This window comes from Phoenix dactylifera, chromosome 12 (genome assembly GCF_051530095.1).
Source record: "Phoenix dactylifera cultivar Ajwa chromosome 12, Ajwa_hap1_PhDact_Kaust_v1.1, whole genome shotgun sequence".
NCBI classification, from domain to species: domain Eukaryota; kingdom Viridiplantae; phylum Streptophyta; class Magnoliopsida; order Arecales; family Arecaceae; genus Phoenix; species Phoenix dactylifera.
This window is the reverse complement of record NC_143201.1, coordinates 7,097,227-7,122,897: the sequence shown is the minus strand read 5'-3', so window position 1 is coordinate 7,122,897 and position 25,671 is coordinate 7,097,227. Positions and strand designations below refer to the sequence as shown.

Sequence of the window (25,671 nt, the reverse complement as noted above, 5' to 3'; positions counted from 1 at the left end):
TTCTGAAGTTTCTTTATACCTGAACAGAAGTATCATGCTAGCACTGATTTTTAAATTATTGCACTTTGTTATCCTGAACTAGAAATCAACAGAATCAAAACTATGATCCATCATAAATGTCGGTCCAAGAATATCAAAATTATATTGTATAGTAAAATCTTCCTCCAAAAGATACTGTATGCTAAACTTTCAAGATCTGATAGTTTGTCGTCAGTTGAGTAGTACATGTTCACAATCAGCAGAAGCACCATCTAGCCAGCACTAGCTTTTTCATTTGCCCTGCCATGCAGGATAAATTTTACAGTAAAAATGGTAAGAAATAGGTAAGCTCTAATATGCATAATGATTAGAAGCCCTTGAAGTAGAGAGGAAAAAGAAATGTTCTGGGTAAGTGGTACCTTCATAAATGCAAAAAGATCAACTCAATCTTTGACTATAGTTCGCAATATCTTCACATCATGGATAGGCCTGAATCAGTAAAACAAAGATGCTAATGTGATAACTTACAGAAATCATTTACTGAAACCTCGATTTCTCTTAAGAACATTGGTAATAAATTAAAATACAATGCATAATCTACTAATGCCAAGGATACATTTTGTTTATTATAGTTTTATATTTCATGCAAGTAGGGAGATCCCTCCCAGAAAAGTGATGTTTCATCTGTTTTCATAAAAATAACGTTCGTGAAATTCAGAGTGCAGTTTGTGTCTGTCAAAAACATGAACACAGTAACCTTCCAAACTCCAATAAAATGATTACAGGACACCAAACAGTACACTAATAAATGAATAATGAACTTACATCATACTTAAACACATAGCGAAAATAGAATGAAATCTCATAATAGCAATTCAGAAAAACACAGCATTAAATTCAGGCATATGTTATGTGAAGAGGGGATCTCCAGTTCTAGGATGTCTGCCATTCCTGGCATTTAAAAATTAAAAAAATCTCATCAGCTATTATTAAGCTCGAACAAGGAATCAAGTGCATCTACATGTTGAGACAATCTTATGAGAATCTAATTATTCAGATAGATGAATATGCAGGGTGTAAAATATCAATTCAATTTTATACATTCAAATTGATTTATTAAAAAAATTAAGGAACTATTTTGATGTTGCAGCGACACTAGTCTATCGATAAGGATAACCAATACACTACTTTTGTCATTTCATACACACACAAAGTGGAAAAGTGAACACTAAGATCCACGTCATTCCCTTTTGGAAAGGGCATGTTTGGTTGGAGGGGAGTCGGACTCTGGAATGGGAATGGGAATGGGAATGGGAACGGGAACGGGAACGGGAACGAGTGACTCGCATTCCAGCCATTTGGTTAGGGTAGTCTTACTTCTATTCCGATTTCAGGGGGGAATGGGAATACCCCAATCCTCAAAAATCCAATCCCTACTCTCCCCTGGCATTCAAATCCAATTCCGATTCCGATACCAGTCACAAACCAAATGCTTTGGGGATATGGCCATTCCTATTCCCATTCTAATCCATTTCCATTATAATTCTAATTCCAATCCCAAGTCCGGTTGCGAACCAAAGGCACCCTAGACAGATTGTCCTCCTTATCATCCAACTTGATATGCATAATTTTACTGACCATACAACCATGAAAGAGAAATATGCAACAACAGCAGCAAGGACAACAATTATAATACTTGCAATAGCAATAAAAATAAAACAATAGCTTTACGTGAAATTCATTCATGTTACCTTGTATCAATTTATCATGCTTATACATGTCAATTGAAAGAACTATGCAGCTTAGCTATCAAGGCTCACCTATCATTCTTATCGGTTTGCACACTTCCAAGTCGTTTGATGATTTCCATCCCTCTGCAAACTCTCCCAAAAATTGTATGTTTTCCTGAAGAGAATTAATTGTACCATCAAACAATTAACTCATAAAGGTTGAGCACAAGTTTATATTTATATTTATCTTTTAGAGTAACTAAAAAGGAAGTTTTTGATAGAAACCAACAGATAATGATAGAATTTTGTCCTTTGGACACAACTTAAGGTCCCAGGCACAATTATCGAAGAGATGGTTCTAGTTAAAATGTTGGTAATGTGGTAAAAAAAAAGCATTAAGAACAAAAATCGTATGGTCACAGACCATGCCCTCAAATTTATTACAATACCCAATTTTATTTTATTTTTAAAAAAGAATGGCCTCTAGAGCATTCAGGAAACAATGTTTGAGAAAGTATTTTCACTTGTTTCCAGCACTTATATATCATCATTAGAAATATCGGCATCCAATATCCATAAGTAAGCAGCTTTCAACTGCTGAATACGCACCTACAGACTTGAAAAGGTGACCTTGACATGCATTGAGGAGTCACCATAACAAATAATATTATGCAGAGACAACAAATACATATTACCAATTATGATTGCAATGGAACATAAAAAGCATTATATTCCCTCTTAGAAGATAATCCTTCAAGCCACAAATCACTGTTGCTAACATGGAGGCTCTTAAACCCCACTCCATCAACAATATTTCGAGTTATGTTCATAACATTGCTACCCATTAAATTTGAATGCCTTCTTTCAGAAGCAATTGCTTTTCTTGAATCTCTCTCTAAATGTTCAGCAAAAAGCTTCAATGATGTCCATGTAGCTGCTCCTTCAGTTTCAAAAAATTCTAAGGTCTGGTGTATTACTTTAGGCCAACCCCAGAATCTCTCATGTTGATCCAATACTAGCTGCAAAAGAAATAGACTTAAGAGGTGATTTGTTTATTTTAATCAGCTATATTGCCAATAGGCCAATGATGCTATTGGAATTGCTATTCTACATGAAAGAGCAATTAGGATTATGCAATTATATATCAAATTTCAAATATCAACTTGACTCCACTGCATCCTCAGGGAGACCATGGTATCTGTATTTCTTTATATATTCTATTTCTTTCAATATGAGAGTCAAATATTGTAATGGAATTTTATACCGAATATGAGTGAAAAAATGGAGTGTTTGTTTTTTCTTCCTTTTCACTCTAGCAGTGTGACTCCACAATAGAAGTGCAAGGCCCTTGAACCCTAGGTGTCACTCGTGGGTGCTGAAACGAGTTTGGTAATATTGTTTCCCTCCCCTTTAGCCTTTCTTTTCTTTCATTTTATTTTTCTTCCTATCTTCTTCCTCTCTATATTTGTCTCTTTATTTTTGTTCTTTGCATTTTTTTCTACCTTTTTTTTTGTTATATTTCCTCTGCAGCCACCAACAGCCAATCAAAATCGGAAAAGTTGCAGTTAACTGCAACTGATATGATAGATTCTCACAAACCTTTTTGCCACAGCCCATTTGTTGTAGGTTTTATTTCAGTATACTGTTGGTTGATTTTTGAATGGACATCAGGACATCAAATCTTTCCTAAGCATTTGCAGACCCTCTTATTCCCCAACTACACCCTAGTTTCATATTGTTGGATTAATCACCACCATCCATGATCCATTTTGTTTGGAAATTCCAACATTCATAGTTCATTTTTAATCAAAATTAGAACTTGAATTTTCCAGCAATCTACATATTTTAGTCATTTCCCTAAACCCTAATAAGGCCTCTTCCCTTGACTGTCCCACATCAATTTGGTATCAAAGCCTAGGTTACCCACCATGTCTGCTCATCAAGTACAGTCCCAGTGCCATGGTGATCAAGGGCTCAAGTTCCGACAGGATGCCCTGCAGGACACCGGGACAAAGTAGCATCCCCAGTGCCAGGAGAAGACCATGCCGCTATTGTCCGAGCATCCTGCGGCATGTCTAGGACATCCCTATCCCACGTGTCAGGATAAGGTAGGACAGTAGCATGACCCGTTCCATGAGAAAACTAGGACAGCCCCATCCTCGAGATTTAAAACCTTGATACTGATAGCAAGTCTTTTCATACGACACCTACATGATCAGTTATTAATTGCAATGCACAACAAATAGAACAAACTTGAAGCAATGTTGAACTCCCTACTAGCCTTTAATTACCATGATTCGAGGAAGAATCGTAAGTGAACTAAATCACATGATTCCATGTTAAGAAGTTTGCAGGTGTACATCAAATGCAAAATATCATAGCATCAACAACCCAAGGACTTCAACAAGCATATAACCAAGGATAGAAGGACAAAACAACATCAAGTGCAGTGGCCTATAAGTTCTCAATGTGAAAATCAAATTGAGGACAACGATGAGAGAATTGTGTTTCAAGAAGTGGAAGAAGTGCCAATGGTGAAGGAGATCTAAAGTTCCTGCTGAAGTTTCTACGCAAGATTTTCCAAAGTTTAAGGAACAAGCTGCTCTGCAAAATCCACTGGTGCGTGAAAAAGTTGCCAACACCAAAGCAGATGTATGCTGATCATGTGTGTATATGTTAAGGCAACACCATTATGGACAAAGCTAACTTGAAACTAGAAAAAAAAAAAACCTAGACTGAATCACAGCAAGTCAGGATTTATTTGAATCAAGCTTCAGTGCAATTTTACATCAACTGGATTTCATAGGTTACTCAAAGTATTGTGAGGCGTCCAATGTTGGGTATTGATCATCCACTAAACATCAAACTGAAGATAAATCAATGTAATTTTGACTTAAAAGAACTCGAGAGAAGTTCCTGTGCAAAAGAAGCAAATGATGGACACACAAGATCATGCCATGATATCATAGGGCTACAACTCGGCAAATTATACCCCACACTTTGTGGACCAACATGGCCACACCAATCAGATCATCTTCTCCTTGTGGGCCAATCACTGAGACAAGCACATAATGAATGGGGCACACAAGAAGGAAACAAGGTGATTGGCATGGTGCATCCAGTGTAGGATATAATTTCGCCTACGAATCATGGATTTTTATTAGATTTAGTTTTAGTCATCAATTTCCTCTATTTTCTTTTATTTCTGGTTGATTATAGTTTTAGTGGGTTATTTTGGAACCAATGATTGGGAATAGATGCTCTCAATTTCTATTTAATAACTCGGTAAAGCTATTACTGTAGCAATACTTTTCAATGCATTGTTCATGCTACAATAACTGTGAACAGTAATCATTCCTTAGTGGGGTTAGTTTTGGGATTTTGAAATAAATTTGAGTTAGTGTTTGCTACTAATAGCATCTTAGTTGGGGTAGTTTTGCAAAGTTAATGGATCCTGAAGTTGCTATCGTGCATGAGGCAAGTATCTCGTGTGAGGCCAGCATCTAGGTATAATCCTAGGACCCTAAAGTGAGTCTGACTCTATCCTGTCCCATCCTCTGTATCTTTCTTGACTTTTTGTATCTTCTTCTTAGTGTAATTTATTTTTTCTATATCAAGTTTTCTTTCTATTACAAACATGTTTAGTGTAGAGATGTTCTACTTCGATTCCTAACTAGCCCTTCATTGAATCGAAACCATGGTTCGTCGAACTCGCCCATTCAGGACATACCGAACCGGATCAGTCGGCTATCGGTACAACTCGTGACTTTGATTCGGTACGTCAACGCTCCCATGCCGAAACCCTATACCTTGGTTCGCAACATAGAGAGGGAGAAGGAGAAAGAGGGGGGAGGGGGGGAGGGGGGGAGGGAGACGAAGGGAGGCTGAGCAGCTGAGAGAAAGGGAGGGAGAGCTCGAAAGCTCCTGTCAAGATAAGGGAACCCTATTTCATTTCAAAATAGAGGAACCCTTTTTTATTTTTCCAACTTCGAACTAAAGTCGGCAACTGGTTTACCGTCTTCACTTTAAGTAGACAAGAAAAAAAAATCGACAAATGGTTTACTGACTTCTTAAGTGAACTCGGCAAACCATCTGTCGACTTCAGTTCGACATTGACCAAAAAAAAACTAGTACATCCCAGTATGGTATGGTACGAACTGTACCATACCGCCCGGCGAACCTTGATCGAAACACTACTACATCCCAGTATGGTTCGACAATCCTTTTAGACCTTTTATTTCTTATATTTTAAATCTTTGTTTCCTAATTGAACCTAGTTTCATGTTCTTTGGATTTATCACTACATCATTATCAATTTTGTGCTGAAAGTTCAACTTCCATAATTCAGATTTGTTGAAAACTCAGATCTAAGCTTGAAATTCCAGCAACCCGTAGATTTCAATCCTCTCCCTAAACCCTAATAAGGCCTCTTCCCTCACTTTTCCTACATCACTCCTCTGTAGTCATGGAAGTAGAATTATAGTTATAATTTACTGAACTGGACAGAAGTCCCAAACCAACTGAAATGCACTTCAATGGTCACTTCAAGCAACCAAACAATAGAAAATGGCCACTTCTTGGAAAAAAAAAAACTCCACTTTGGGGCTCCTACAACCAAAACACCCTTGGAGCAACTAAGAATCATGTTCAAAAAGTTATCTAGGGTAGCTTAGGAGCATGTTTTCCCCCTACATCTTTCTCGACCATCCTGTAAATTCTCTTCCATCTTTCTTCACTCTCTTTTTCTACATACTTCCCATTGTCCCCTCTATTCCTGCAAATTTGACATCGTGACATGGTAGCTCAAAACCTTTGAAGAACTTTTATCCTGATAAGGTGGACAGCTCTTTAATATATAGTAAGCACAATAAAAACTCAGAAATCTTTCCACCTAGCATTTCTATATCAATTCAATATATCACCTTGAGAACTTACCTCTTTTTAGCATTTCTGAAGAAACAATATTAATGAAAACATCCATTAGTTTTTCTACGTTGGATGAATTATATACTTGGGGTAAATGGGACCCCCTACATTTAGATTTTCTAAGGACAATTTGTTGATGAATTTGCCAACTTGCTGTTACAACTTCTATCATTATAAATTTGGTTTATATTAAGTTTTCATTTTTATATAAGAGAGGTGTAAATTGTTTGCCTCATGATATTTTGCATGCGCATGCATTTCATGTCTTCATCACATAGGACATCACAAAGAAAACCCCAGAATGCCCGCATATACACAATAACACAGAACCAAGTTTGAGAAACAGGCTAACATAATCAAAACAACTTACAGAGTCAAGTATTTTGATGGAAACTTATTGCCAAACATCTTTCAACAATTAAAGGCAATTCTTTAAGATGATTACTCTGTATTATTGTTTTCTCAATATTTAAATTGTCCTCAAGCCTACTTACATGCACATACATACACTATGCAGGACAAACAGAGGTAGAGGGCCCAAAAAGGGGGGCCAAAAAGGCAACAATGAATAGCACAAGCAAGACAACAGTTAACTTCACCTGTAATTTGTATCATGTGTTCTTGCAAATAGCTTATACCATTATTTCTCTAAGTCTACTTCATCAACAGTAAGTGTATTAGCTGTAACCAAGTAATTTGCCTATTTTACTTCCAAATTACAAAAAACCAGGCCAAAGAAAGAACAGAAAATCTAAAAAGGATGATTGTAAATTGCTATGGAGAAAAAATTATGACAACTTCCGCAATGTAACATATTCAGCAAGAAGACACAACCTGACTGTTGCTCATTAGAGAATGAGCAAGCATGTCAAGAAAATTTTTGATATTGTGCTAGCAAAGAAACCCATGAAGAGTACTAATCATTTAACTGATTATAGCTAGGCTTACCATCCAATGACTGACATGGTGCTAGAGTGATAAAGAACTGGCTTCCATTCGTGTTAGGACCAGCATTTGCCATTGATATAACGCCTGCCCCTGTATGCTTCAACTCGGGCTTTATCTCATCCTCAAACTTTGGGCTGCATAGATTCAACATAAAACCCTAAGATGACCTAATAAAAAAAAAAGAAATGAAGCATATTTGATCTTGAGCATGACACAATTTAGCTGGTCCTTTCTATCTAATCAAACAGACTCCATAAAAATAAAAATAAAAAAAATAAACCCAAATCCAATTAACGTTTCATCAGAAAACAAACTAAAAATCACATTTTTTTTAATTCAGAAAAATCAGAACGGGTCAACATAGGCTTTTACCACTTTGACTGACACGCACGGAAACCCTAATTTCAAGATCAAATATTGATACCTCTTCCATCCACATCTACTATTTCTTTTCGAACTCTGATATAATTAATCTCAATAAAAATAACACATAATCCCTAAAGTTTACTAACACCGATCAATAAGAAGGAATGTTACTCACCCATAGATGGATTCACCACCCCTCCCGGTGCCCGTCGGATCCCCACCCTGAACCATAAAATCCTACTCCCAGAATTCAACTAATTAGTTACAAAACAACCCAAAAGTTAGCAAAAAAGATAAAAAAAAAAAAAGAAAAATAATCAGGGAAGGGTAAGAAAGGAGAAAACTTTGATAATCCGGTGGAACTTGACGTTGTCGTAGTAGCCCCTGCGGGAAAGCTCGACGAAGTTCCGGCAGGTCTTGGGAGCGTGCTTGTAGTACATCTGCGGAGAATCGCACGGGGCCAATCTCGTCAGCGAGGGAACAAAGAAAGAAGAGAAGAGAAGAGAAGAAGAGGAGGAGGAGAAGAGTAATACCTCGACGGTGAAGGGACCCATGGAGGTATCCAAAGTCACCTCCGGCGGGCCTCCATCGGCGCTTCCCCACATCCCGAACAGTCCCGAGCAAGCGACTGAGCCGCAGCAGCAGGCGAATCTTCGAGGATAGTTGTTGGGGTTAAAGAGAGAGGGGAAAAAAAAAGAGAGTGGAGGAATCGGAGTCCCCAGTGAGGTACACGTGTGGAATCTAAAGCAACGCTAAGTGACGGCCGTTATAACGGTTTCAGACGCCTTCCGTAATGTTCTCGCACGTGTAACGGGGTTTCAAGCGAGAAATGCTCGTAATTACTTTCTCTCTGCATTTTTCTGATAGAATTATCTTTTGAATTCAGCATGCAAGAGTAACTGGATTTTTTAAAACGTAATCTGGTTTCTTTCTATTGTTATCCAATAAATCGAGAGTTCATTTGGTTGGAGGTATTTTGGCATGAAAAAATAAATCCCATGTCAAATTGGTACAAAAAAAAGGATGAGAGAGATTGTAAACTAAATTTTAGATTCCACACCTATTTTACTGAGAGAATATAATATAAAAACCATCAATTGGTACTATTTCTTTGCGTGCCAGATTAACGAGTGGAGGTCATCCAAAATTATCATTGCTTGATGGAAATGCATTCATCTTTTTTTTGTTAACGATAATTTGAAATTGTTATGCCACCAGAATTTCTACATTAGACCAATTTATATTAGAAACTATAATATATGGTAGTTCAACATATGATTATGCTAAATCCAAATTTCTAATTTTCTATCTAGTAATTTATTTTTTTCGAAATTAATCAATTAATAATGTGGTTGTGTTTAAATATATTTACTTAGTAAGAAATTAAAAATAATAACTTTTTTAAAAAAATTCTAAATATGTATAATTAATTTTAAAATATTTATTAACTTATGTAAATATATTTAAATTTTAAAATGGCCTATATGAACAATTTTTATGCAAGCGAGCTATAAATGGCCAACAAATTAGCTGAACAAAAAAATTGTTATTATTTAAATTATTTATTCAAAAGTATTGTTGAAAATTTGATAATATTCTTATATAAGATTATCTTCAAACAAACATATCAATCTTTTTTGATATTATTATCCGAAGTAATTTTTTACCAATCATACATGATAAAATTTATTTCCTCCTAGAATCATTTTTTCATATAAATGATTCTCAAAAATCTTCAGTTATCCGGTAATCTGACATACCCTACCAAATGAACTCTAACAATATCAAAGTTCTGAAATAAAGTTGACATTTGATTAAAATACCCTTGAAAGCTAGTTTCAGATATAGTCAAAAAATAATATTATCTTCATATGAAAAAAGTTGTATTATCTTCGTATATAGATATACCATCATGAATCTTTCTTCAGATTTCAAGCTAAGAGGGATTTAGCAACTTCATATATACTAAATGCTCCTTCCAGCACAACAACTATAGTCATATTACGTTTAATCATTATTTATATAATTAGTATAATACACATGCCTTGCACATAGAGATCCATGATCATTTTTTATGTATGAAATAAATTACTAGTTACAGTATATATCCACATGAACATCCAAAGAAGTCAATAAATCCTAAAATGGAAAAGGAAGTTGGACTGCGCTTGCAAATTATTGTTGAATGCTCAAAATTTGATACATGTAACCTTAAAATGGGCTAATTACATTACAAAACTAATCTAGCTAACCAATGGAGGTTTTCAAATCACCAGTTGTATAAAAAGTAATTAAAATATTCTATTAGACATCGAATTGATAAGCATGCTTTTTTTATGGCATAGGATTGGTATGCATGCTTTTAGAAGTGAATACAGTCCAATGAATTGCATATCAACGAGGAAAAAATAATAATCCTTAGATATGCTATAATAATATAACTAATGCTACGCATATGGCGACACATCAATGAGGCTATTTTAGCATGTCTAATGACTAACGGTCAATGTTTGGTAACATCAAGATCTTGAACAACAGCATTAGCTGCAACAAGCATGGTAAACTTTTTCGAATGAAAACAATTCAATTTTCTCCTTTGCCTCATATGCTACACTCTCGGTCAAGGCTAAGGGTACCTCATTGCCATCACATTTTGTTTGAACAAAAATAATGATCTTCTATAATGGAAGCATGTCTTCGCACTCCTTCCTTTTCTTCAAAAAATATATATATAAAAGAAAATAATGGTCTTTTGGTTCTTTACATATATCTAAAATAAAACAAAGGCAAGCAGTTTATAAATATGAACCAATAAAACAAAGAGTTTCATGAGAAAAGAAAGTGCAAGCTTTTTCATGATAATTAAATATTGCACAAGCATCTAGGCATCAATGCTTATATGAAGCAAGCCAACATCCATACAAACTATTATAAATGTGTATTTTGCATATGCATGCATATAACCATGCCTCCAAGAATGAATGGGCGTATATATGCGTGTGAATTTATGTGTGCATTTGAGAGAGAGAGAGAGAGAGAGAGTTGGGCACTGCTTTAGGGAAGTATTTTCCATGAATTCATTTTTGCCTCCCTGATGGTTTTTCTCAATAACTAGAGACTTCTTAACAAGCCTAACAACCTTATGAGTTGATAGTCAAGTTAAAATAGAAAATGACATATCCATAAAGACTATTTGGCAGAAGTTTATGGAACAAGGAAATAAGCAAAGAAGCTAAATCATATTATTCGTAAATCAATAAGAAAGGGCAAGATGGCAAGACCTAGTACTGTCGAATATTAATATATTTGACAAATAGTACGGTAAAGTAATTCTTTTTTCAAATACCGCTCAATTGTAGGGTTATCAAGGAATCTGGTGTGCATCTCTCAAAACCAAATTAGAAAACTTGCAGATCTCTAATGTAAGATCACTATAAGTTGATTATTACTTCGAATCAGGAGAGAGAGTTCCTAATTAATAAGTAAAATAGAATTATTTGATGAACATCTCATCTAGAATATGAAAAAGCTGAACTGAAACAAGAAAGGCATCATCAAGGAGATCGGCACAAGTTGTCAATCATAGTTATTTTAGATATAATGCAATTAGGTCTCTAAGTATAGTAAGCTTTGAAGTCGTAATCATTGGAATGGCATAGAGTTTAATTTTGCCATCCCATCTTCTCCTCCTCTCTTCATTAGACTCGAGATTCTGGGATTGAGATGGCTTTCACACTGCTGGGATTCGAAGAACATCAAGGGTATGAAGTTTGGGTTAAACCTCAAGTTCTTGGAAGCAGATGCAATGATGAATGCAATCCAAAAAAATGAAAATATTAGGTTTTGATTGGTAGTTGAGTGTGGAGTGTATCGATTGAATTCTCTTCTCTTCTTCGCAACCCCAAGGAAGCATCATATGAGTTTGCGAGTTAATATTAAGATGTAGAGAGAGTTTGGGAGCTTTCCTTTATGACTCTAGCTGGGGGAGATCATTCTCTCTCTCTCAATCAATCTATCTCTATTTTAAAGGAATAATTATTGGTTGGGGAAAAGCTTCTGTGCGCAAACAAAGAAAGAGGGCGAAAGGGAAAGTAATAAAACCCTAACTACGCTATTCCCAACTCCATGGAAGATGGGTGTGTAGATCACCAGAACAATTAGTGGGGCTCTACGGTTTTGCACGAGCACGAAGGGAGAGATCGATCCAGGAAGGAAATGTTTTCTCTAGGGTTCCTTTGCCTCAGCCCTTAAGAGAGAAATGGAGAATCGAGACTCGGGAGTCGGAAGCGAATGGGATGATGGATCCTCTATGGTGATTTACGGTTGTGGCAATGGATCCTCTCCGAAAGAGAGTGAATGGGCTTATGGATTTGGCTAACCAGGGCTTCAAGCAGTGAATGGGTTATGGGCTTGAGGACTCCTTACGAAAAATCGATTGTCGGAGCGATTTTTCCTGCGGGCTGTGGCTGTGGTCTGTGGGCTGCATGTGTAAATAGGTAATCTGAGTTCGGGTTGGATCGGATCGGATCGGGTCGATGGGTAAACGATTCAAAATTGATATTAAAAAAAAAGAATCGGGTCGGGTCCGGATCGGGTCGAGATTAGGTTGACCCAAATCTGACCTGAAAAACAGAACGAGTCTAAATTTAAAATCCAATTCAGACCCATGGATTCTCTAAAATAGGTCGGATCGGATCTAACCAGGTCGGATCGGGCCGGGTCGATTCATGGGCCAACCCGACCATACTAGAGGGGAAAAAAAAAAAGAAAAAGAAGAAAAAGAAGAACCACTACTCGGTGCTGCTATTAGCAATTTAATCGGCCTCCAATTTCGCCCTCAAGTGAAAAACCGAGTGCAGGGCCCCTCTGTGTGTTGACTGCCTAGTTGAAAGGGAAGGGCGGGTATCACGCTTCCTTTCTCTTCGGCAGGCCATCCTCGCCACCAAAACCCTAAGAACTGGGCCAGAGAGGGTCGAGAAAGAGAGGGAGAGGCCCCTTCCTCCCGCCATGGCGATCCTCTACGCCGTAGTTGCGAGGGGGACGGTGATCCTTTCGGAATTCGCCGCCGTGACGGGCAATACTGGTGCCGTGGCCCGGCGGATCCTCGAGAAGCTCCCCCCGGACTCCGACTCCAGGCTCTGCCTCTCCCAGGACCGCTACATCTTCCACGTCCTCCGATCCGATGGCCTCACCTTCCTCTGCATGGCCAACGATACCTTCGGAAGTAAGTTCGATGCCCCTCTCCACTATTTCCTTTCAATTGTTGATCTTATTTCTTCGGTTCGTCCTTCTAAAGGATTTTAGTTTGATGTGGTGTTGATTGATGGCGTATTTTGCCTGAGGTCGAGGGTTTTGTTTGGTTATTGAGAAAAACATGGGAGTTTTTAGGGATTCCTGTGAGTTGTTTTTGTAGCTTGTTTGATTTGCTCGTGTATACTAAGAATTTTGCAGTAATTTTCTGTTTGAAGAAGATGCCGTCCGAAGTAGATTTTGTTGGCATAAAGATGACTATGTGAGCTCAGTGAGTTGATCCTAGATACATTCAAGTGTCAGGAACTTCTTTTAATCAAGAAAAAAGTGTACTTTTATAGGTTTGTAGAGACACTTTATGTAAAATTTATTTTCACAGGTGCATCCATTATTATGCTTAATCTTAGTGGGGATCAGAGCATGTTTGTGGCATCCACAGGTAAGTTGTGGTCGTAAGGGTGTCATTACGCGAGTAGGTGTGGTTATTATTATTTCTTTTAGCGTATAGTGCCATTTAAAAAAAAAATACAAAAAGGGAGGGGGAGGTCTGCCAGTCCAGAATTTGCATATGATAGAGCCCTCGTGCCAAGTTACTGAAGGTTGATTAACTGGGGCTTGCCCCAGTTGTCATTACTCCCCTGCTTAGCAACCAAAGGTTTGGGGTTTGAATCTTGGGTAGTGCATTTCCAATAATTGGGATCTAGGTATTTATTGTGCTGATGGGTCTTTCTCCCCTTCATGCCAAGTTACTGTAGGTTGATGAGCTGGGGCTTGCCCCAATTGCCATACAGTCTCTACTTATCAACCATGAGTTCTGAGTTTGAATCTTGGGTAGTGCATCCCCGATTTTTGGGTCCTAGGTGATTATTGTGCAGGTGGTTCTCCCTCCCATTTTCTCTCTCAGAAAAAAGTTACCATAGGTTGATCCAAGTTTGGGTGCATCATGTATTTAGGGGTAACTTTGACTGGAGTGTTGATTTTTTAGGGGCCCAGATTGCTTGGGCTTCTGTTGAAGAAACACTTGAACCAGTGATCTCATGAAACCCGCATGCTTTAATGTATTTGATTCATGGGGTATCAAACTTATGTTCTTCCACTAAGAGCATGGAAAAGAGTTCTTATACCAATTCAATTCCTTAAACACATGAACTAGGCTCCAAGTTATCCTTTCATAAACTTCATATTAGCTTAGATTTGTATTTGGAAGGATCATTTTATATATACAGCGAATCCAATTTTTTGGAATCATATTGTGGAGAAAGTGCAAAATGCTTCCTTCGAAAAACGTACCAAACTCCAATAGAGTTTTCCTGGTAACCCTGAGGCTATCAAAAGCATTTGATGGTTGCAAATTTTTGAGTGTATCAAATTGGCCCCTAGATGTATTGTTTCACATGGAGATTGGTGTTAAATTATGATTCTGGTAATCAGAATCAATCTATATTGGTTATTCATCTCAAAGAAGCTTTAATGATTGGTTCTAATCACAACCACAAAATATCTAGGGGAATGCTACTATGGGGTATTTTAGTCCTTACAGGGAATAAAAGGTTTTATGTTAGTTACTGTTCAAAGTGGTACAAGGAATCAGAGCATGATGAATTATAGGAATGTGATATAGGAACAGGTTCAACACCACAACTTGTTGATCCCTAAATCTCAGATTAAGTTTAAATGGAAGATAGATAGCGAATTTAATCAAAGTCTGCAATTGGGAGTAGGCAAAATTGATGAGGTTACCTCTTGAGTTCGCTTTGGTTAATATTGAGGGTGCGTGGATGGAGCGATGGCAATCATGGTGGATGCGGAGAAGTGTTTGTGGGATTGTTGGGGAAGGGGATGGAGAGAGAGAGATAGATAGAGTGAGAGAGGGACCGAAAGATAGAGTTAATAGGTAGATCTAGCAGTAGACCTAGCCAGATTTTGGTGGTGTGGACTCTAATTCAAGCCCTTTTGGCAAAGCTTTTGGAGAGCTAGAAAGCACTTTTTGGCCCTCCAAAAATACTTTTAGATGTATAATGGTGTTCGGTAAAAAATTTAGAAACTGTTTTGGCTTTGTTAGAAAGCTGTTTTGGTTTTAATGAAATTTTTGTGGTGATCAAAATACCCATGAATAAATCTCATAATTACATCTTATATCATATCATATCATATTATTGTATTCTAAATATAATATATCATATCGCATTATATCATATAACATCATATTATATTACTATATATTATATTATATTATATTATATTATATTACGCTAATATATTATATTATATTACTACATTTTATTATATTATGCTATATTATGCAATGTTATATTGCACCTATATTATTATACTATTATATTACAATATAATATTATATCATATTGTATTATATTATAATAATGTTATACTATCTAATAATATTTTAGTATGCAATAATATATAATCTTATATTGTATTATATTCTATTGTACAATACTATGCAATGTTCTTTATTTTTATTTTTATATTAAAAGCATTTTTTCAGTTTAGTTACCAAACACATGTTAAAGTTCTATAGTACTTTAGAAATATAGTTACTAAACAGCAAACAACTTTTTATTAAAAGCTCTACTTTCCAAAAGATCTACTACCAATAGCAATCCTAAACAGGGCCTTAATGATCATTGACTGGTGGCTAATGAGATGATGGGTAGGGTCTTCTTCTTTCATAGGGTTGAAAGAATTGGATGTTGAGAATCGAGGCATGAGAAAACTGTTTTTTATGTGGTTGGGGCAAATATGTGTCGGAAGACTTTTGTTTCCTTTCTATTTTACAAAGTGTTTTTTTTTTGAAAACGAAAATTGTCGTTTTCTGAAAACTCAGCAATGCTTTTTAATATTTTAGTTTTCCTTGAAAGAAACACCCAGAGAAATGATTTTCAAGAGTAAATGAGCAACCAAGCCAACTATAAAGTAATAAAAATAAAAATAAAAATGATTGTCTCTAAGCTAGTTGACACTTATGTGGACCTCAAAAAAGGATGGACTATTTGTTTTTCCTTTTCTTTCTCCTTCTTCCTTTCTCTTTGGATAAACAATCTTCTGCTCATAATTTTTGTGCTGCCTTTTTAAAGGAAAAAAAATCATGACAAGTCTTTATTTTCCTGCTTTCTTCTCTCTAAAAGCGATATATACCCATGTATTAGGTGAATCGCTTTTAAGTCCCATATAAGGTAATTGGCTATCATTCTTTCAGTAAATGAGTTGAAATATAAAGATGATCTTCCAATGCATTAAAGGGCTCATCAATGATCAATAAATTACATCACTAGAGATCTAGATCATGAATAAAAGACAACATTTGATATCTTTCTGTACCACCTCATACACTTCTACCAACATCAACTGATCTGCTGCTTGATATTTGATGAATCCAGACATTTTGCTTTTTTGGGCTAAAGGCCAGGCAGGGCATGGCTTGTAGGTAAAATGAGTTGTGGGTTTCCCAAGGATGAGGCATGCAAGAAATTGTTTTGCAACTAATTTAAGCAATTAGTATGCTTCATGCAATTTGATCTTTATTATGGTTTTAAAAGATACTTCATAGAAAGTTTATGAATTCCTGTGATTTGAGGATAAAATTTCATTGTAAGTTCTAGGTTATTTGTAAATTTAAAAGTTGGTGTTAGATTTATATTTCTGTCTGTATGTTGGAACAGCTATGCCCTCTAATTAAGTCGTATATTCCAATGAGAATCATGGAGAGCTTTTGCTTTCTCATGATGCATCTTCTGTCCCCACTTCCATGTAGAAAGGATAATAGAATGTTAAGCTGAGGAAGAATTGTTTTTCATTCTTTTAAATTATCCGACCATTTGTGTTGATAAATATACATTCTTAAATCTCTTGAATCTTATAGAATTCTCTAAGATGGCCTACTTGACGGACTCTTTGGAAACAGAGGTTGTGAGGAAAGGTGATAATGTGGAGGAAAGATGTCTTCCCCTAGAAACTATGTCAACTTCATATTGTTTATTATGCTAAGTACTTAATAGTTATTTCTGGTTACTATGTTGCTTGATGTTTCACATCCTCTCCTACCAAAGGGTAATCTCTATTCACTTTTCTCCTTTACCTTTTTCCTCACATTGTGCGTCTGCTTCATTGAAAAATTAATGGAAAGCCAAAAAGGGCAAATCAATAACAAGTCTGCTGCTTTTAAAATCAATATGCAATTTATGAATGAATTATCACATAAAAATGATTTGAATGACTAGGGAAATACACTGTCTTTTCTAATTCACCTTCTTATATGTTCAGGTTCGTTAGGAAAATTCTGCTTCACTTTCTCTAATTTTATTTTATTTTTGTAGGGAGGGTTCCATTTTTATACTTGGAGGATATCCACATGAGGTTCATGAAAAATTATGGCCGAGTTGCTCATTCTGCATTAGCTTATGCGATGAATGATGAGTTCTCCAGAGTGCTACACCAGCAGATGGAGTTCTTTTCCAGTAACCCAAGCGCAGATACGCTTAACCGTGTACGAGGTGAAATCAGCGAGGCAAGTTATGCTAATTTAGCTGAAAAAGAAAATTCTTCTTTAGGATAGCAAAATGTAGTTGGTGTTTGGTGTTTGACATATACCCCCCCCCCCCCCCCCCACAAAAAAAAAAAAAAGAAAAAAAAAAAACAAAAACAAACAAGTTGATAACTATCTCAAGGATTCTGTGATTGACACTGAAAGCATTTATAGCCTTTTTATGCTTGTTCATTCAGAGCAATTTGGATGTTTCTAGAATTACTAAATGTGTTAAGTGGTTCACTAGAGTGCATATAAAATATCAACAAAAAAACATTTGTTTCTATCGATCACTACTCCTTGACACTTGCTGGTAAACTTTTTCACTTTCTGGAACTTCTTCCTATTTGAAATCACCTTTGCTTCATCAAACTGTCTGATTGTTTAATAGTGTGATTTTCAAGACATGGAGTGCCTCTAGTTCATTGTTGCTAAAGAAGGGATTATATTTGATCCCTCTTCCTTTCCTATTTGAAATCACCTTTGCTTCATCAAACTGTCTGATTGCTTAATAGTGTGATTTTCAAGGCATGAAGTGCATCTATTTATCTCATTGTTGCTAAAGAAGGGATCATATTGGATCCCTCTTCCTTTCTTGACTATATTTTTCCTGCTAAATTTCAACCAAATGACCAAGGAATTCTTTTGGTGAAGCTGTATTTCCTGCCTGACTTTCTCATATTTCCTAAAGTTTTATATACTTGGATGTTTAGAAGCTAGTCACTCTTCAGGATGATTGGGATGAAAGGCTTTTATTGAAGTGGAGTTCCCTGATTAGATTTCTTGTGATGCCCCTTTAGGTTCTACATGCATTAATGTAAGTCTAGTGGTTTTAACTCCTTCCGTTGTTTTGCCTGATGTCTGTGCCCGAAACAATAGAAGGATAGAGATGTTCTTTTAATAGTTTTTTGTTTTATATACATCTTACAAAGTTCCAAATTTAAAAATTCAAGTTGTAGAATTTAATAATTAAATTGTAGTAGTTCTTTATCAAAATTAAACCTTTACATTTAAAACAGGGGCCAAAATGCAACATCAGAAAGTCTAATCTAGATACTAATATTACCTTCCTCCTCATGTCAAGCCTTTGCTGCCACTATCTAACAATCCTTACAGTTTGATATGTATGCAATAACTTGCTTAATTAGCCGTACTCTCTTCATCATGCTTAAGATGCATTCTGCTGAGTAGAATCTTTTTAAGAAATAACTATATAATAGCCATTTATCATTCTGCTGATTGGAAATTTATAGTTGGTCCTGCAACATGGTTATGTTTGTCAACTAATGATAGTTAAAATTTTGCAGGTACACACTATCATGGTCGAAAATATAGAGAAGATATTGGATAGAGGAGATCGAATTGCACTCCTTGTTGACAAAACTGCTACAATGCAAGATAGTTCCTTTCATTTTAGGAAGCAATCCAGGCGCCTTCGCCGAGCACTTTGGATGAAAAATGCAAAGCTTTTGTAAGTGCATAGTCTAACGTCAAATTATTCTCTCCTATATTTCTATGATGTTTAATTAAATAGTTGGATAGATAAAGTGAGTTTTTGCTTGTCAAATCCTATATCATAATGAAGGTATACCTTACTGTACCAAACCGGATGGTTCGGAACGTACCGTATCATACTGGTTCAGTATCGGTACGTGGTACGGGGAGTGTATCGATACTCCGTACACTTGACCAGCCTTCGTATTGTGCGTACCAACATAATACTAAGTGGCACCGGTACGGAGCCCGGTATCGAGACGGCGTACCTTGACGTATTTCTTTTTCTTTTTTTTTTATCTTATAAGAAGGATGAGTCTTTAGCATCATGTAAAGAGATTGTGAAAGAGGGTAGGGGATCCCTTGGCTATTTGTGTCTGGACTTTAAACTGGAAGGATGAATATGTTTTGGTTGGTGGGGAGGATAACTTGCCGAGGACATGACATTAGAGGATTTAACCAATCTATGAATGTCCTTAAGGGGTGATGGCAGACATAGATATAGATGTGATCAGCTGTATTATTGTATGTTCATCTTTGCTAGAAAGTTTTGGACAAGAAGTTGGCACTGACAAATGATAGGAGAATTTGGAGAGAAAAGATGGGTTGATTGGTCATGATTGAATAACCTAGCTTCAGAAGATAGGCAGCATGTCAGCTCTTCTGTTAGATTGATATGAAAACAAGTTTCTTTTCTCAATTGATTAGGGAAAAGGGAGGCTGTGAGGGATTAAAGCCCTCAGCAAATGTAACAAGGAAGAAGACATGGGACCTTCCATTAGAGGGAAGGAAACAAGAAGAGAAAATTTGATTGGTGTTGGGACTAGACAAGATGATTAAACTAGATGGTCATTTGGTTTCTGTCCTAATTGTTTCACTTTTGGTTTTTGTGCTGTACCTTGGAAGTGTATCCTATTTGGGATACTTCCATAGGACCATGGGGGATTGGAAGATAGCTTGGAACAATAGTTTTGCGAACAGGGTTGGAAGTGGTGCTGCTCATGAAACATTTTACCACATGGATGTTGGAGAAAGCATGGAGAGACCTGGAATGAAAGGGTCTACTGGCAATCTAGTTTTGATTTTGCTCACAGACAAAATGTGCAGTTCTCAGTACTATAAGCTTCTTTAGCCGAGCATAACCTGATTAGCAAGTAGTTTGGAACAGTGATTTTTGGTGCTGCTTAGGGACTCTAATCAGTCTTCTTTTGTGTGAGACTGTGAGGAGCAAAGGGCTCTCTGTCTTCCTTTAATATGTCACTTCCTTGTGGCTGGATTTCTTTGTACTATTTTTATATATTAAAAAAAAAAATAAGTAAGATTTCTTTTCGAGTTCTCTAGTCACAGTTTTACTTGTTTACATGATTGATCGCTCCTTTCAAGGAAGTTTTCGCAGTGTGATTGGTGATACCACTATTTTGGCTCTGGGGACTCCAAGCTTCAGAGTCACAACCTCCTAAAACAGAGTGGTGTTTGGCTAAGCATATCCTTAAAACTAAGGTTAGGGTTTAACCCTCATTTTTTACTGATCTGTATTTTAGGTTGTCTACTTTGCCCTTTCAGCCATATGCTGGTAGTGATGAAAGCTTATTTATGTAACAGGCCTTCAACATGCTGCTGTCTTAGAAGTGTTGAAGCAGTAGCCTAGCTGCAATTCACTTTCAGTTGTTTGGATCTGTCTCTGTTTGTGAGGGGTATTGGGGATGCTTTTTATCACTGAACCAACTGGCAATGCCATATCAATTTAAATGATTTATTCTTTGTTTCAACCCCAAGTGTTGATTTTGCCATGGGTAGGTGTCATTCAATTAAGGTGTCATACTTTTCATTGACTACCAACTGGAAATGGCGAAGCATGAATGCCAAAAATAATCCACCACTCTGCACTCTAGCAAGGTTAGTAATATGGTCTGCTTGTCACCTCTTTTGCTTCAGTTTTGTGAGATGATTAGAACATAAACCCATGATTTTCATTTGGGAAGAAATCCCCCTCATAGAATAATTACATGAGCTGAATTCTAGAGGATACATCACTCAAGATTCAAACACATGACCTCCAACTTGTGAGCGGAGGCGTATGATGCAAGGAATGCAATATCTACCAAACCTATCTGACTTGGTTGGTATTGTACCGTACTGACCAAAACTGGGATGGCTCTTGGTCTTAGTACAGGATCTTACCTGAATTGGTGCGAAGTAGTCTTGACCAGGCCGAACCACTCAAAACCGAGAGCAGTTCGGTCCAATAAGGGCCCCATACCCATTCAGGGTCTTGGGGGAGAAAGGGGTCCACCACCCCTTTCTTCCTCTTTTTCATGGTAAGAGAGGAGAAAGAGAGGAGGAGAGGAGAAAGGAAGAGAGTCGAAGGGTGAGCTGTTCCTCCTATCTAGGTCTTTCCGTCTTCCATTTTCTTTTTTCTATTCATCCCATAAATGGATAAAAATTTAAAAAATACGAACAAATCATACCAAATTTTGTAGTATACTTAGTTAATATGTATTATGTAGTCACACAATTCTCTAGGCATGTAACAAAAATTAAAGTATATCGCAATTAAACATCAAAAATGAATTCACAAAACCTTCTTTTCCACTCAAAATCAAATAAAAGAAGCTTAAAAACTTTGAGAACAAAAAATATTTTTTTGGTGTATAGTACAATACCTTACCATTCTCCTACTTGTATAGAGTCCAATGCCGAGACTGTGAACCTTGGTATGACCCCGAGATAACTCCCAAGACCATTGGATGATATATCTGAGGCAGCGCAAGAGCATGCTTGTATTTATTTATTTATTTATTCATTTATTTATTTTTACAAACTTGCATTTGCTTCTATAACCTTTCCTCCATAAAGTTTACTCGTAGCCTTATGCTTGCAAGTTATCATCTGCGCTGATACTTCCCCCCCGTATTTTGTCATTGCAGAGCCTTGTTGACATTTGCGATAGTCCTATTGCTGTATATTATAATTGCTGCATGCTGTGGAGGCATTACTCTTCCATCATGCAGATCATGATGGACTCGTGGATATTTGGCTTTCAGAAGGCACATATTACTACCTTCATAAATTTTCTTGCCTTTGCAATGAGGCCCTCTTCGGAAACAATCTTCTTGGTACGTTAGCATATGTGGCTGGTAGTTGCAAACCAAGGATTTCTACATGCTGAAAATTCCTCCATTGTTTTCTATAGCCTGGTACACATTTTTGTCTCTTCAATTAGTTCTGTTGATGCTGGGTTTTCTGTATAATGGTTGTAATTATTCTATTACATAATCTTTCTCCGTGGTTATTTATCTCTTACTTTAGAATAACTGCTTCTGTACCGAACAGTTGGTTTACTGAGGTTGCAAGTTGTGTTGGGTCGCAATTGTCACTATTGTTATGTATTCTTTGTTGCTGATTTTACTGAAGATGGGTGTGCAAATTGTGTATGTTGAAAATTTCTGCTGGTTGCGTAGCTCCCTTTTTCCAGCTATTTCCAGACACCTACCTGCTAATGCCGAAAGACTCTGGGATCTGATATATAGTTGTAAGTGGAGTTGTTCCTTTGGTTTCATTTAGATGCATATCGCTGAAAGATGAAGTTATATCTGGGTGGTTCCTGTTACTGGGCCTTTCAAACTCTGTTGACATTAGTGGATACAACAGTCTCGAGTCTTGACTGTGATATCTGTTGAGGATTTTGCTGAGTTTCCTGATTGTTCTGCAGTTAGATTAATGGAAGGGAAGCTGCTTTTGGTTGTAGTCAATCCGACATTGGATTGTTTACCAAAAGCATCTTTTGAAGCCAACAGGGCCGGTCATTGTTCTTCCTCGCAGAAAGGTTCAAAATAGCTGCAGTGTTTTTGTTCAACCATTTAATTGTTCCTTACCAACCTCCCTGCATCTCCAATAACGAGGTTAAAGGTTGGAATGTTATTCTGCTGGAGGCTTGACGCTTCCTATAAATTATTGAAATCAACGATTTCTTATGTCCATGCAGCATCTTTCTACGGTAAAACTGTTCATTCCCTTGCATCAGATTAGTAAGTGGAAAGAAAAATCACTTTCCTTTATGTGAGTGTCCAGGTAAATATCTGTAAAGTGGCCATGAACACAAAAAATTTGGAACTTCATTAGTGGATGGTAGTTGACAACTGCTACTCATTCCTGCTCCCCTAAACTGCACCACCACCTCCAACTTCTTCACAAAACTCTAAAGTAAGCTATTCCCTGAACCAACACTTATGAGTTGTTGGTTCCTCTTATACTCTTCTATAAATAACCCACCCATTCAGACACTTCAATCACAGCCTGAGCCAGTTCTCAACGCAGCATCCTTCTCCCACAATTTCTCATCCATTACCACCTAAGCAGATTCTCAGCATGAGCGGCAGTGCAGCTGCCCCTTCGACTGCGATCACCATCGGGGAACCGAGCGCCGATGCCGCGGCGAGAGCTCCTGCTGCCCCTTCTGCGCCCCCTGCACCTGCACAAAAAGCTCGTTTTGCCATTTTTAGGAGGACGAAGGATGGCGCAGGATGGAAGAGAGGCCTGGCTTTCTTCGGCTTCATTCTGAGGATCTTTGCTTTTGGTGCTGCTCTTACTGCCGCAATTGTCATGGGAACTACTGACGAGACCCTTCCTTTCTTCACTCACTACTATCAGTTCCATGCTGAGTTCTCCGATCTCCCAGCCTTACTGTTAGTATCAATTTCATTTAGTATGACGCACTTGAACGAGATGCTTACATTTGAGTTTAAAGCCATACAATATAAAGAAAACTTTGACAACTCTCAGAATTTAGACCGTATCATAGACAAAAGATTACCCAGAGTAATGAACTAATGGTTATCAATGTTAACAGATAGAGCTCAGCTAATAAATGATTAATATTAGACACAGCTCAGCTGCTTGACAAGGGTGTGTTTCAGGTTCTTCGTGGTGGGGAATGCGATAGCAGCAGGCCACCTTGTATTCTCCCTTCCGCTCTCCATCATCACCATTTGTCGACCACAAGCAGTAGGTCCATGGCTTTTGCTCCTCATCTCTGACACTGTAAGTCTCAACCTGCATGTCATCAATTCTTAAACAGCTCATTCTACAAGGTGCTTGAGAATTTTGCTTATATATGTATTAGCCCCTCGAGTAATGGATAAATCAAATGATGAAATATTTACGTAGATTTGATAAGGCTTGTAGCTTATTGTTGTGTTGTTTGTTCCTAACAAATGCAGGTAATGGTAGCCCTGACGGCCGCTGCAGCCTCAGCAGCTGCAGCAATAGTGGCTTTGGCTCACAGTGGTAGTGAGAAAGCGAACTGGGTTGCCATCTGCCTACGGTTTGATGGTTTTTGCCAACAAATTAGTGGTGCTGTTGTGGTCTCTTTTGTGGCAGTAGTCCTCTTAATGGTCCTGGTTGTGATATCTGCTCTTGCTATGCGAAAGCGTTAGAGATGTCTGCAGTCTACCTTGTGTGCATGTTTCATGGCTTCAGGTCCGTGGTCTTTAAATTTGTGTGGTGTAAAGCCAAATTCCAGCTCTCTACTGTGGAGAGAAATTCCCCAACTGGATATATATCCTCTTGATTGTTGTGAAGGTTGAAGTTTGTAATTTGCTCTTGTGCAGTCTTTAAAGTACGATTGGAAGTTATATCTATGTGCTTGTTCATGAATGTATCTCTTAGATGCTTGATGAAAACTTTCCTAGAGACGGAAATAAAGGGGTAATCCCTCATGAATTGTCTTTGTGGCTGGACAAAGCAGTCTGCATTGAGTAAGTAGGCACTATATTTAACATCTATATAGAATGTTTTAACACATGCATCATGAAGATCTAGTTCTCTTAATGGTTCATTGGCTTGGCAACATTAACTCTACAGTCAGGCTAATCAGGCTTGATCCAAATTACTAGGTTCTATATATTGAGGAGACTTGCTGTGCATGGTTTAGCGAGATGGATCCATGATAGTCATGCTAGCTAATCAGTCATACACCTTAATCACTAATTTTGAAAAATCCAGTGATGATTATGATTTTGACACAAGTGATGGGTGCCAAAACGACTAATGACCTTGATGATTGTGCTTGAAAACACAAGAATCTAGGGAAGCATTCTAAAGATTTCCTAAATCTTTTTTAAGGAAAATGGTGCTAGGGAAACTGATACAAAGAAGGGAGAGGAAGGGAAGGAGTGAGGAGACAACAGTAGGAAAGGAAAACAATGAATAGAGAGGAGAGAAGATGAGAAGAGGAGAGGATAGGTACAAGCGAACCTCATGCAGAGGGCTGAATACTCCCTTGCTTCAGCTTGAAAGATGTTCTTCCACCTCGCCTTCTCCCTTGTTTGAGCTCAAACAGCCCCCCCTTCATCAGTGCACATGCCAATCCTTGCTCCTGAGCTGTGGTAGGATCGATCTTCTTGTAAATTTAACCCTCTATTAGCTGCCGAATTA

At 37.3% G+C, this 25,671-nt stretch overlaps 3 protein-coding genes across 6 annotated transcripts; 2 read left to right on the top strand and 1 right to left on the bottom strand.

Moving 5' to 3' along the window:
* Positions 1 to 8,655, bottom strand: LOC103718886 (Cyclophilin-like peptidyl-prolyl cis-trans isomerase family protein). The gene is made up of 7 exons (XM_008807887.5): positions 8,483 to 8,655; positions 8,294 to 8,389; positions 8,125 to 8,186; positions 7,584 to 7,717; positions 1,800 to 1,884; positions 399 to 468; positions 1 to 279 (listed from the first exon to the last, which is right to left on the bottom strand). The coding sequence occupies exons 1-6, from the start codon at positions 8,552 to 8,554 to the stop codon at positions 423 to 425; spliced, it is 495 nt and encodes a 164-aa protein (XP_008806109.1). The 5' UTR covers positions 8,555 to 8,655; the 3' UTR covers positions 1 to 279; positions 399 to 422.
* Positions 8,656 to 12,794: 4,139 nt separating this feature from the next.
* On the top strand, positions 12,795 to 22,649 carry LOC103718887 (vesicle-associated membrane protein 714). Of its 4 annotated transcripts, XR_015971850.2 has the most exons (7): positions 12,795 to 13,173; positions 17,534 to 17,724; positions 19,050 to 19,213; positions 20,633 to 20,736; positions 20,839 to 20,930; positions 21,034 to 21,132; positions 22,164 to 22,550. XR_015971850.2 is itself a non-coding variant. In XM_039115902.3 (4 exons), exons 1-4 carry the CDS (start codon positions 12,957 to 12,959, stop codon positions 22,252 to 22,254), a joined length of 663 nt encoding a protein of 220 aa, XP_038971830.1. In that variant the 5' UTR covers positions 12,795 to 12,956; the 3' UTR covers positions 22,255 to 22,397. The 4 variants fall into 4 exon arrangements, 1 of the variants encoding a protein (XP_038971830.1); XR_005506949.3 differs by having other exon boundaries at positions 20,839 to 21,132; positions 22,164 to 22,649; XR_005506948.3 differs by having other exon boundaries at positions 20,624 to 20,736; positions 20,839 to 21,132; positions 22,164 to 22,649.
* Positions 22,650 to 22,786: 137 nt separating this feature from the next.
* On the top strand, positions 22,787 to 24,887 carry LOC103718888 (casparian strip membrane protein 2). Its single transcript, XM_008807889.5, has 3 exons — positions 22,787 to 23,921; positions 24,153 to 24,276; positions 24,456 to 24,887. The coding sequence occupies exons 1-3, from the start codon at positions 23,605 to 23,607 to the stop codon at positions 24,669 to 24,671; spliced, it is 657 nt and encodes a 218-aa protein (XP_008806111.3). The 5' UTR covers positions 22,787 to 23,604; the 3' UTR covers positions 24,672 to 24,887.
* The last annotated feature ends 784 nt before the right edge of the window (positions 24,888 to 25,671 follow it).

Bases quoted from the DNA above. Each gene is read 5' to 3' on its own strand.
- LOC103718886 (XM_008807887.5), bottom strand. From the start codon at position 8,554: ATGTGGGGAAGCGCCGATGGAGGCCCGCCGGAGGTGACTTTGGATACC. The intron at 8,187-8,293 runs GTTTTCTCCTTT...TTCTGGGAGTAG, and splicing joins AGTTCCACCGGATTATCAAA to GATTTTATGGTTCAGGGTGG. The intron at 1,885-7,583 runs GTAAGCCTAGCT...AATTCTCTTCAG, and splicing joins ACCATGTCAGTCATTGGATG to GAAAACATACAATTTTTGGG.
- LOC103718887 (XM_039115902.3), top strand. From the start codon at position 12,957: ATGGCGATCCTCTACGCCGTAGTTGCGAGGGGGACGGTGATCCTTTCG. The intron at 17,725-19,049 runs GCAAGTTATGCT...AAAATTTTGCAG, and splicing joins TACGAGGTGAAATCAGCGAG to GTACACACTATCATGGTCGA. The intron at 19,214-22,163 runs GTAAGTGCATAG...TTGTCATTGCAG, and splicing joins ATGAAAAATGCAAAGCTTTT to AGCCTTGTTGACATTTGCGA.
- LOC103718888 (XM_008807889.5), top strand. From the start codon at position 23,605: ATGAGCGGCAGTGCAGCTGCCCCTTCGACTGCGATCACCATCGGGGAA. The intron at 23,922-24,152 runs GTTAGTATCAAT...GGTGTGTTTCAG, and splicing joins TCCGATCTCCCAGCCTTACT to GTTCTTCGTGGTGGGGAATG. The intron at 24,277-24,455 runs GTAAGTCTCAAC...TAACAAATGCAG, and splicing joins TGCTCCTCATCTCTGACACT to GTAATGGTAGCCCTGACGGC.